Genomic DNA, 13,151 nt, shown 5'->3' with positions numbered 1-13,151 from the left:
TGGTACAATTGCAACATTTAAAGGGCACTTGGATGGGTATATGAATAGGAAAGATTTGGCGGAATATGGGCCGGGAGCTGGCAGGTAGAACTAGATTGGGTTGGGATAGCTAGTGGGCATGGATGTGTTGGACCGAAGGGTCTGTTTCCATGCTGTACATCTCTATGACTCTTTGACACTCAACATGAGGCACGTTTGAGGCACTCAGTACTGCATAAGCTATGAGCTCTGACAACATTTCATCATTAATACTGAAGACGTGCTCCAGAATCTGCCACTTCCCTTGCACAGCTACAACACTGACATCTACTTGATGATGTGGAAAATTGCCCAGGTATGTCCTGTACACAAAAAAGCATGACAAATCCAACCTGGTCAATTACTACATTATCAGTCTACTCTCAATTATCAATAAAGTGTTGGAAGGTGTAATCAATAATGCTTTCAAGCAGCACCTACTCAGCAATAACCCTGTTGGTGATTTCCAATTTGGGCCACTTCGCTCCTGCCTTATAACAGCCTTGGATAAAATATGGTCAATAGAATTGAATTCCGGAGATGAGGTGAGAATGACAGCCCTTGACATCAAGGCCATGTTTGACTGAGTGTGTCATCAAGGACCCTGAGCAAAACTGGAATCAATGGGTATCAGGAAAATCTCTCCATTGGTTTGGGTCATACCTGGCACATAATACAATGGTTGTGGTGATTCGAGGTCAATCATCTCAGCTCCAAAACTTCTCTACAGGAGTTCTTTAGGGTAGTGTCCATCTTCATCAATGATCTTCCCTCCATCATAAAGTCAGAAGTGGGAACGTTTGTGATGTTTATACAATATTCAGCACCGTTCATAACTCAGATACTGAAGCAGCCCACAACAAGACTTGGACAATATATAGGCTTAGGCTGACATTTATTGACATTAACATTCATGCCACACAAATGACCATCTCAAATAAGACATTCAATGGCATAGCCATCATTGAATTCACCACTAGCAATATCCTGAGATTATCATTGACGGAATATCAAGAGGACTAGCCAAATAAATGCAATGGTTCCAATTGCAGGTCAGAGGCTAGGAATATTGCAGTGAGTATCTAACCGCCTGATGCCTCAAAGCTTATCCACCATCTACAAGGCACAAACCAGGAATGTGTTGTATTCCCCATTTGCCTGGATGATTGCAGCTCCAACAAGCCTCAAGGAGCTCGGCAGCATTCAGGAAAAAGCAGCCGCTTGATTAGCACCACATTCACAAACATCCATTCCCTCCTCCATTGACATTCAGTAGCTGCAGTGTATACCATTTACGATGCACTGTAGAAATTCGCAAAGGCTCCTTAGACAGCACCTTCCAAACTCACAACCACTTCCATCCACAAGGATAAGGGCACCAGTTACCTGGGAACACCATCATTTGCTGGTTCCCCTCCAAGCCACTCACCATTCTGACTTGGAAATATATTGCCAATCCTTCACTATTGCTGAGGCAAAATCCTGGAATTCCCTCCCTGAGGACATTGTGGGTCTACTGCAGCACGTGGATTGCAAGAAGGCAGCTCATCATGGCCTTCTCAAGGGCAATAAATTCTGGCCCAGCCAGTGACACTTACATCCCATTAATGAATAAAAAAAAACTTATTACTTAACCCTGGATCTTCTTTCCTCCATATGCACCTAGTTGCCTTTTATATTGCAAATTGGTGGTGCATTCCCAATACAGACTGAATTACTAGATTACTTTACTTCAGAAAATATGGTTAAATATTGATAATTTAAAGATGTTGTAGTCTCGAAACTGTTGTTTAAATGTAACCATTGATAAATCCCACTTTTGATGCTCTTCATCTTTTATTCTTCTTTAGGTTTACTGCCCTTTAAGAGAAAGTGAGGGCTGCAGATGCTGGAGATCAGAGCTGAAAATGTGTTGCTGGAAAAGTGCAGCAGGTCAGGCAGCATCCAAGGAACAGGAGAATCGACGTTTCGGGCTTAAGAAGGGCCTATGCCCGAAACGTCGATTCTCCTGTTCCTTGGATGCTGCCTGACCTGCTGCGCTTTTCCAGCAACACATTTTCAGCTCGTTACTGCCCTTTAGTCAACTGCCACTTCTTCTCTCAAGCTGTCTCCAAAAACATTGTTCCTTCTTTCAACTGCTGAAGTTTGCTCCATATTTTTATACTGTACCCATTTCTGGAGAGATTTATCTGACACCTCGGTTGCACTCCACTATGTACTATAAGGTAAAGTTGCCATAGGCCTGCGGGACCATAGGACTGATCTATCCTAAGAGAGAGATGGCTGATGGTGAGGTTAATATGAGAGGCACCATGCCTTAGGGAGGGGGGTGATGTTGAGAAAGAGAGTCCTTCATGGTAACCTCAGCTGATGCTGGAGTTGAACCTATGCTGTTGGTATCACAAACCAGCTGTCCAGCTAGCTGAACTAATGAAGTTACAACTATGTTCTGTACATACCATCCATTATCTACCATATCTTGGTGAATTATTTTGTTTTCCTTTCATTTTAGGTAATTAATTGGTTTCTTACTCTGTAGAAGAATCGCACTGTCCTGCACAGCGAGCCATGGTAACGTTGTGTTCACAACCATCAAGCCTCAGAGTTTCTGTGTAGTTGACAGGTACACATTGTGCTGGGAAAAGAAATGGAAAACATCAAGGATCTTTCAATCATATCCAGTGTTTCAGTGGAGTTCATAGTAACCATGGTTTTAGAAAAGGTTTGAGGATTTAAAGCAAGACACACAAATTACTGAGTGATTAATTCTGTACTTGATACTCTCTAAGGTATAGGATTGCCCATCATTCCTTTAAGTGGATCTCACATTCTCCCTTATATTCACTACCCAATATTTAATGACATGACAGCATCCCCAAAGTCTGCCCTCTGCTGCACTGGATCCTGTGACCTCTGCACAGGACACCTGCGCATATCTAATCTCTTAGAGACAGCCTGCATTGCAAATATCAGTTGTTAATCAGGAAGCAATTTCATTTTATAACACTCTGGAATGTTTGCATCAGGAGTGGTTTGGAACTCTCTTCCACAAACGACAGTGGATGCTGGATGATTTGTTCATTAAATCTGAGTTAGATTAATTTTTATTAAGCAAATGTTTTAAGTGATGTGGGCCAAAGGCAAGTATATGGAGTTAGGCCACAAATCAGCCATGATCTCAATGAATGGCAGAACAAAGTCTCAAGGGCCTGAAAGGCCTACTTCTTTTCCTCCATACCAAACCTTGTCTATGGTCTCAAACTGTTATAAAATTGCAAGTCTACATGATTCTGTTCACTACTTTGTCCAATATTGCAACTATAGGACCTTGGTAACTAGAAATTAACACTTAAGGCCAAATTTGCGTTCATAACCACATTATTAATAACACCAAAACATCCTTGTCAGCCAAAATATGGATGTATGGCAGGCATGTTATCAGTTAATATGTACATTGTTGAAGTTCTGTTCGCCGAGCTGGGAATTTGTGTTGCAGACTTTTCGTCCCCTGTCAGGTGACATCCTCAGTGCTTGGGAGCCTCCTGTGAAGCGCTTCTGTGATCTTTCCTCCGGTATTTGTAGTGGTTTAAATCTGCCACTCCTGGTTGTCAGTTCCAGCTGTCCGTTGTAGTGGTCGGTATATTGGGTCCAGATCGATGTGTTTATTGAATGAATCTGTGGATGAATGCTATGCCTCTAGGAATTCCCTGGCTGTTCTCTGTTTGGCTTGTCCTATAATAGTGGTAGTGTGGCTAGTCCTTTGGGTTGTGGCATGTCCTCGTTCTGTTGTCTTTCCCTTCGGCATCTATTGATGAATTTGCAGGGGTATCCGTTTTTGGCGAATACATTGTATAGGTGTTCTTCCTCTTTTTGCAGTTCTGGTGTACTGCAGTGTGTTGTGGCTCTTTTGAATAGTGTCTTGATGCAACTTCTTTTGTGTGTACATTAATATGTACATTATTCTGTGATGGGAGATTTGAATCCATTTGAAATAAATGGGTGAATATTTGTATGAAACCAGTAGACTAGTTATCTGGTTCTGTTCTCAACTCTATTTTCCAGTCGAAATACCAAAATCCTTGACTCCCTTATCTATGGAAAATCTTGCTTGGCCTTAAATAAATGTAAACATTTTGCCTTCACTTTCTCCTCAACTCTGTCTGAAAAGTTAGGCCTCTTATTCTTTAACCACATTGCCAAGTTATAGTCTTCCCCACAGTGGCTTCATGGTATTCATCCTATTTGTTCCCTCAGATCTTACATATTTCATTCAGATCACCTCTCATTCTTCTCAACTCCTTTGGCTATAGGCCTACCCTATTTAAATTCTTCCTACGATAATTCCCCTCATCCCAGGAATGAGTTGAGTGAGTCATTTCTGAACTGCCTTGAAAGTAGTTGCGTCTTTTTTCAAACAAGGAGACCAAACTGCGTGCAGTTCTCTAGATGTGGTTTCACCAATGCTGCAGTAATCCATCTTTACTTCTGTATTCCATTTCTCCGGGAATAAGTGACAACATTCCATTTCCATATCACTTGTTGTACCTGCAAATTAACTTTGAGACTCATGTACTAAGCCACCCAGATCCTTCTATGCCATCAAAGTCTTGTCTCTCCATTTAAATAATATGCTGATTTCTTTTACTTCCTGTCAAAATGGATAAGTTTACGCTGACCCATGGTGTAACCCATCTGTCAAAGTTTTTTTTCCCACTGATTGAGACATGTTTGAGTAATGTTTATGCCACTGAACTAATCCAGAGGTCTAAACCCATGCTCTTGGGACACAGGTTTGAATCTCTTCACAGCAACTGCTGCAGAGAATAATCTGGAACAGAAAGCTAGCCTCAGGAAGCATCAAGTGTCATAAAAATCCATCTGGCCACTCAACTTCTTCCGGGAAGGAAATGCTTGCTCACATCCTAGGAAATTTCATTTTTTAAAAAAAACTGCCTATATCCTCTTTGCAGACTCTCCACCTCCTCTTGACAACTTACTTTCCTACATATCTTGGAGTCATCAGCAAAAGTAACTACCATAATTTCAGTCCTCTCACGTAGAGATTGCAAAAGCTGAGGATCAATACTGATCCCTGTGGTACTTCACTAGTTATATATTGGCAATCTAAGATTAACTCATTTAACTATACTTTCTGAATCTGTTAGCTAATCAATCTTTTATCTTGGCTAAAAACCTAAACTCCAGTCATTCCTGCAATACTTGTTTTTGTGTGTTGACATTACAGTCAGTTTCCACTTGTCCATGCTTGTGTTGCCTTTGGACTTAGCTTCTACAGCACTCTCTCCAAAATGACCCTCCACCTGCTTCAAGTTCTCAAATACATTGCAGCCTTTATTCTGCATCCAAACCAGAACATGCTCCAATCACCTCCTTCCCCTCATAGCTTCACTGAAGTTTGTGCACAAATATATTAATTTCAAAATTCTTACCTTTATTTCCAAATCTTTCCTTAGGCTAGCCATTATACTATTATCTCCTCCAAGCAACTCATCATTATTCAGTCCTCCACACAGACCCAGCTTCTCCTAATGTGAACCTTTCCTTACTCCAGTCCACCATTATTTAGCCTCTGCACCTTCCTCAGGAACCTTCTACTAAATTTCCCCATTTTGCCACTCTGCAGGTATCTTCCAAAACATCCCTCATTAGCCATGATTTCAGTTCCCCATCCTAACTGGTCCATCTTGTTTTGTGTGATCAGTGTTGCTGCAACTATATAAGGCATGAGTGAGGTTGCACCTGAAATATTGTATACAATTTTGGTTCCCTTACTTAGAGGGATGCAGTTGTATTGGAAGCAATTCAGATGAAGTTCAGAGGAAGATTGATTCCAGAGATGAGGATTAGATTAGATTACATTACAGCGTGGAAACAGGCCCTTCGGCCCAACAAGTCCACACCGACCCGCCGAAGCGCAACCCACCCATGCCCCTACATTTACCCCTTACCTAACACTACGGGCAATTTAGCATGGCCAATTCACCTGACCTGCACATCTTTGGAATGTGGGAGGAAACAGGAGCACCCGGAGGAAACCCACGCAGACACGGGGAGAACATGCAAACTCCATACAGTCAGTCGCCTGAGGCGGGAATTGAACCCGGGTCTCAGGCGCTGTGAGGCAGCAGTGCTAATCACTGTGCCACCGTGCCGCCTTTTATAAGATGTTTGTCTTATAAAAAAAGATTGAATAGTTTAGGCCAATACTCTTTCAAGTTTAGAAAAATGTAAAGAATCTGATTGAGATATGTAAGTTGCTAAAATATACATAGAGTGACTGTTTCCCCTTGTGGGTCAATCTAAAATGAGAGATCATAGTTTGAGGATAAAGGTAGCAGATTTAAAAGTGAGATGAGGGGAAATTACTTCTCTCCAGGGGCCATGGATCAGTGGAATTCACTATCCCAGGTTAAGGTAGAAGCCAGAACATTGAATAAATTTAAGGAGATAGACAGATTTTTAATTAATAATGGGTTGAAGGGTTATGGAGGATGGGCAGAAAAGTGAAGTTGAGCCATGAGCATATTAAGTGGCAGAACAGGCTTGAGGGGCTGAATTGCCTATTGCTCCTAGTTCTTATGCTCTTAGCACATATCTTTTTAGTGTCTATTGGAAACCATCAGGAGTATATTATATATGCAAGGAGTTGTTTTACCCAGTATTATATTGATTCAGTATATCACACTCTCAATTATGATTCAGAAGGAGCTGGGTTTCCGGCTCTTTTCTTGCCAGAGGTGCCGTTGAATGAAGGCCTAGTCTACTGTCTTAAATGCAAAAGAGATCCTGACATGCCAACCCCCTTGTCAGCATTCATTCCTCAGTGAATTGCACCCTACTAATTATTTTGGTTAATAAGGAGATCAAAGGTAAAAGGTTTATGTGAAGATCTGTAGTTCGGATTGTGGTTGGAGATGTTGTTTGGTTCGCTGAGGTGGTTGATTTTTTTTGCAAGTGTTTTCTTCCCAAACTGGGTGACTTCTTCAGTGCAGCATAGCCTCCAGTTGAAGCGCTGTTTTTGTGATCTGCCAAGAATTTATACGGTTCTGTCTGTCATGGCGGGTGGTTCTACTTATAGTTTTGTACTGTAGTGGTCTGTAGGTGGAGTCTATTTCAATACGTTTGTTTATGGAACCAGGCCTTGAGCAATTCCCAAGCTTGTCTATGTATTGCCTGCCCCAGTATCATATCATTGTCCCAGTTGAATTGGCATCCTTCATTGTCAGTTGTGTATTGACATGAAGGAGAACTGGTCGTATTATTTAATTGCAAACTGACGCTCATGTATTCTGATGGCACGTTTCCTGCCTGTTTGTCCTATGTAGTGTTTCTCACAGTTGCTGCATGATATTTTGTATATCACATTTGTTCTGCATGTTGTGGTTATGGGGTCTTTTGTCTTGGATAGGAGCTGGCAAAGTGTGACTGTTGATTTGTGTGCTGTCATTATTCCCCAAATACGTAGGAGTCTTGTAGTCAGTTCTGACATGTTTCTAATACAGAGTAAGGTGGTCAGTATGTTGAGCACACAGTGTCTTCTTGGTGTTATTTGTCATAGAGTCATAGAGATATACAGCACGGAAACAAACCCTTTGGTCCAACTCGTTCATGTCAACCAAATATCCTTACCTAATCTAGTCCCAAAGCCCTCTAAACCTTTCCTTTTTATATACCCATTCAGATGCTTTTTAAATGCTGTAATTATACCAGCAACCCTTTATCTAGCAGCTCATTCCATATACGCACCACCCTCTACATGAGACAGTTGCCCCTTAGGTCCCTTTTAAATCTTTCCCCTCTCACCCTAAACATATGCCCTCTAGACATCAGCGCATGAGGCTGTTAGGGTACCCATTATTAGCGAAGACTTGGTATAGGTGTTCCTCTTTTTCTGTGGAGCTCTGGGGTGTTGCAGTGTGTTATAACTTGTTTAAGCAGTGACTTGACCCAGCTTTGTTTGTGAATGTTGAAGTAGTGGTTAGTGTTGTAGTTAAGAATTTGGTCTGTAGGTATAGCCTTCATGGCTGAAGCAGTAATGCAAAGCAGAAAGCACAGCCCTCCACCAGATCCATGCCAAACTATGGATTAGATGCGTGGATGATAACTTCATTATCTTTAAACGGTCCAAATTAGAAAGGACACACCACCTTATTAAGAGATTATTCGCCAGGGTCATGTTCACCGTAGAGAACTAAACCAACTCCCATTCTTAGACATACTGGTGGAATGAATGAACAACGATGGATTCTGTACTTTCTGAGTGTACAGAAAGGCTACACATACATGACCAGATTCTTAACTACAACGGTAACCATCCCAACATTTCCAAACAGACCTGTGTCAAGACTGTTTAAACGAGCTGTAACACATTGCAACACATCAGAGCTCCACCAAAAACACCATACAAAGTCTTTGCTAATAAACTTATTGCTTCATATGCCAATGCCTAGCACACAAACAACACCAAGAGACACTGTACACCCAACTTACTGACCACCCTACTCTATATTAGAAACATGTCAGAACTGATCACAAGACTCCTATGTCCTTGGGGAATAATAACAGCACACAAACCAACAGCCACACTTTGCCAGCTACTTCCAAGACAAAAGACCCCATAACCACAACATGCAGAATGAATGTGATATACAAAATATCATGTAGCAATTGTGGGAAACACTACATAGCACAAACAGGCAGGAAACGTGCCATCAGAATACATGAGCGTCAGTTTTCAGCGAAACGACATGTGTTCACCCTCATGTCAATACAATTTGACAGTGAAGGCCATCAATTTTACTGGAACAATGTTACAACATTGGGAAAGGCAAAACAAAGACAAGCTCAGGAATTCCTGGAGGTCTGGTATTCTTGCACTGGTACCATAAACAAACATGTTGAAATAGACCCCATCTCCAGACCACTACAGTGCAAAACCAGAAGTAGAACCACCCATCATGATAGACAGAACCTTTTAAATTCTGAGTGGATCGCAACAACAGAGCTTCACCCAGAGGCTACACAGCACTGAAGATGTCACCCAATTGGGGGCTGAAACATTTGCAAAAAGAAATCAACTGGCTCGCAACTTGACCGACAACTTCACATCAAAGGTTACGAGGACAAGGCAGGAAAAGTGTTGAGAAACATATCAACCATGAATGAATGGCAGAGAAGACTTGATGGGCCGAATGATCTCATTCTGTTCCTATATCTTGTGGTCTTATGGTCTATTTGGTTATTTATTTCATTGCTCATTCAAGATTTTGCAATACTTCACAATAAGCTTAGGCTGACCTGAAGTTGTGGAATGTGTTAGTATAAATGTAGCTTAAGAGGGAACTCACTTTTATTTATCCCAATTCCTATTGATCTTTTCTTCACCATGTTAGAAGTCAGAGCAGGAATGCACCTTTTAAAATAAGCATAGGTGGTGTACCAACTCAACTCCACCTCCCTTATATCCTTTCATTCCCTTAACACCAATAACCTATCAGTCTCTCTCAAATCTACACAACTACTGAGCTGTTCAGAGTATTACAAAAATTCAAAATCCTTCAAGGGAAGATGTTTCTCAATTCCATCCTAAATGTCTGAACCTTCCTTCTGAGACTGTGACTTTGGGTTTTAGACACCCAGCTAGGAATATACCTAACACCTCCTCCATTTAGGACTTTTAAGTATTTCAAAGGTTCAATGATACCATTTCTCATTCTTCTGAATTACAGGAAATATAGGCCTAGTTTTTTTTTGAACGGGCTAGATTTTTTCACATGCCCTCAAAGAGGTAGTATGCAGTGTCCACCAGCACCCTTCAGGCATTCAGAGAGAGATGGGCGACCACAGCCTGGTGTGCATTCTTTCTTTCTCCAATACCATTCTGGATCTAAGCCTTTTCTAAATCCTTACCATTCCTTTTTTTATTGCTTGTAATTTGCCCGGTGGGCTGCGCTTGCTAATGGTTGCTTGTTCAGTTGTTTACATGATTGATTTGACAGTAGGCTTACAAAAAGAAAGGAGCTGAGTTTTACCTGAGAATGGGAATTTGCTTCTGAAAAGGGAGATGGTTCAGAAGTGAAGTGGAGCAACTGGTATTGCACTGAGCAATAGTTCAATATGAAAAGCTTGAGGGGTTATAATTTTCATCCAAGTTTTGCTGAAAGGACCCTATTTTAAATACAGGCTTAAGATCAGAAAGCTCAAAGCTTAAAAAAAACTAAACCAAAATCAACTCCACCCAGTAGAGACACTGATTACTTTATCTTTAGCTCCAAGTGAAGTACAGAGAGAATGACATCCACCGGCTTGAAATAATCAAAGGGATGACAGATTCCCTAGGTTCCCTCCCTCTCTCCCTAGCTCTGTCTCACTTTTGCTGGGCTGTATTACCCTTAATGGGCTTTGCATGTAAATCAGTCAGAAGACTTACTGGTGGTGCTTAATAAAACAAGAAAACCATTGGTGATTTGGTAATGGAGGAAAAAAACTTCAGTGTGTGTGTGTAAGAGCACTTCTGGTTGTACAAAAAAGTACAGAGCCCAGTTGGAAGATAGTTCACACATTATATAATATTCAAGATCAGGAGTTCCCATTGTTCTGCAAAACCAGCTGGAGGAAGGGAGGGAGAATTCCAATGGCTCAGTGGTTAGCACTAATGCCTCACAGCACCAGGGACCCAGGTTCAATTCCAGCCTGTGGCGACTGTCCGTGTGGAGTTTGCACATTCTTACCGTGTTTGCATGGGTTTCCTCCGGGTGCTCCGGTTCTTCTCCCACTCTACAAAGATGTGTAGGTTAGGTGAATTGGCCATGCTTAATTGCCTGCAGTGTTCAGGGATGTGTAGCTTAGGTGCATTAGTCAGGGTGAATGTAGTCTATTAGGTAAGGGGAATAGGTCTGAATGGATTACTCTTTGGAGGGTCGGTGTGGACTTGTTGGGCCAAATGGCCTGTTTCCACACTATTGGGATTCTATGAAACAATACACATTCAGCAAAGCTTTCTGTCCAGGTGCAAAACGAGGCAATTTCTGTTTGTTTTCACCATCTGAGGAGAGTAGTCAAAAAACAGTATAACTAGAGCAACCTCAGAAATGAAAGGGTTAACAGTGGAAGAAACACAGAGATAGATAGCTATGAAATGGGGATACCAGAGCAGCTCCCTTTCTCTTTCTCCATCCAGGAGCAAAGGAAATCGTATCTGCTCAGGAACAGGGACAGACCCGGGAACACTGACCAGAGGAGACAGGACACAGTCATCCAGTGGCTGCAGAACCCCCATACCATGTGGAAATTTGCCCCACATCTCTTGACCACAACTTAAGTAATTGTTGGGAGTTTGTCATTAGTCATAAACACCTTTAGTATCGGTTGTGCCATATTCACTGTGTGTGTTAACCGTACTCTCATTAATCACAAATCTGAAACCATTGTTGATTACATTATTGACACTCTTCAGGGTAGCTCAGAAAGATCAGAATTGGAAACACTGTACAAATTGTAAATCTTGGAATGTCTTCCTGTCTGTCTCAGTGGAGAAAGTGAGGTCTGCAGATGCTGGAGATCAAAGTTGAAACTTTATTGCTGGAACAGCACAGCAGGTCAGGCAGCATCCAGGGAACAGGAGATTCTCCTGTTCCCTGGATGCTGCCTGACCTGCTGTGCTGTTCCAGCAATAAAGTTTCAACTGTCTGTCTCAGTGCCCTGTATTAAACAGGTAGATCCTCCTTTAAGTGAGAGACCAAAGCTATACAGTCCTCCAGGTGTGACCTCAATAAGGCGCAATACAAAAGGCCAACTTCCTTGGAGCAATCCCTGTGTAATACAAGTTATAGCATTCCATTTGCTTTTATATTGCTTTCAGTCTTTCTATGTTAACTTTCTGTAATACAAGTACAAGGCTACCCACATCCTTCTGAATAGTAAAGAATGTATTTTCAGGCTTGAGGTATATGGGGGGAGCACCAAACTCATGTCTTGGCAGTGTTCTTCCCTGATGCATTCTTCAACAATCTGTCCACTTCCTTAACAACAATTTTCAGATATACAGTACTTTACTAAGAAGGAAAACCTCGATCACATCACTGTGAATCTGATAGGTGTGAGTTAATGCTATGGATTGACATTATGAATTACTGCTGTATGCAGTCCACCATTAAGCACCTGACAATTAGATATAGTACGGTCAATGTCAGCATGATGGAATATTATTCCCTGCGGGACACATAATATTGAAAACACCTTATAAAAGTTTACATAAAATTAGTATTTTTGAAGCCAAGTTCTTATTGCAATGGGGTAAATTATCAAAGTACCTACATTTTCCTTGCTCACAGCTGTATATCTTGCAGCATCCACTTAAATCTAGACCGACAACTTTCTGAAATTAAAAATAAACATGTTTTAGCTCCAATGTAATCAACATATTGTCTGAAGTAACACTGAGCTTTAAAAGTAAGAATTAAAACTGTTGTTTAAATAGAGGATAAAGTTCAGCTTTGCAACATTTCTTTGAACAGCATCTTGCTATGTTGATAGGAACAAACGCTAGGATATTGAGTGGTCAAATGTTCGTTAGTGTGAAACTTTCTTTTTCAAATAAATTATTGCTTCTGCTGGTAGCTGCTATCACCGCCAGGGGTAAGTTTTAGATCTTTGTCGTCTGATCATTGGAATGACCTACTTCACTCACCACCCTGACTTGAAATACATTGCCATTTCGTCAGTGTTGTTGGGCAAAAGTCCTGGAATTCCCTCCCTAAGGGCATTGTGGGTTAATGTACAGCACGTGCTTCTCTAGGGAAAATAGGGATGGGCAATAACTGTTGGCCTGCCAGCAATACCCACAGAGCGTGAAAGAACAATAAAATAAAACATTCTGAGATATGAATTGTTTTATTAAAGAATTTAAGCCATATTTTTTAATGATGCACATTTTTTACATTGCTGTACATGATCCATATGTGTAATGAGTAACTTGAATTAACATTATAAAGATTAGATTAGTGCACACCTTTGAGCGACCTTAAAGTGTTAACTTGAAAGCAAAACAGGTACAAATTGAAAGCCCTGGCTGGTGAGTCATACAGAGTAGAAGAGCCATCAAATCTGTACAG

At 41.2% G+C, this 13,151-nt stretch overlaps 1 protein-coding gene across 1 annotated transcript in view; it reads right to left on the bottom strand.

Moving 5' to 3' along the window:
- The window catches only part of LOC122558130 (integumentary mucin B.1-like), a 73,043-nt gene that overhangs the window by 2,785 nt on the left and 57,107 nt on the right, over window positions 1–13,151 (bottom strand). Inside the window, exons 3-4 of the mRNA XM_043706449.1 lie at window positions 12,355–12,415; window positions 2,551–2,653 (exon numbers count right to left, since the gene is read on the bottom strand). Coding sequence (XP_043562384.1) covers window positions 2,551–2,653; window positions 12,355–12,415 — 164 coding nt within the window. The remainder of the gene's footprint in view (window positions 1–2,550; window positions 2,654–12,354; window positions 12,416–13,151) is intronic.

This window comes from Chiloscyllium plagiosum, chromosome 16 (assembly GCF_004010195.1).
Source record: "Chiloscyllium plagiosum isolate BGI_BamShark_2017 chromosome 16, ASM401019v2, whole genome shotgun sequence".
NCBI lineage: Eukaryota > Metazoa > Chordata > Chondrichthyes > Orectolobiformes > Hemiscylliidae > Chiloscyllium > Chiloscyllium plagiosum.
The sequence above is the reverse complement of the archived record's forward strand: the minus strand, read 5'-3'. Positions and strand labels throughout refer to the sequence as shown.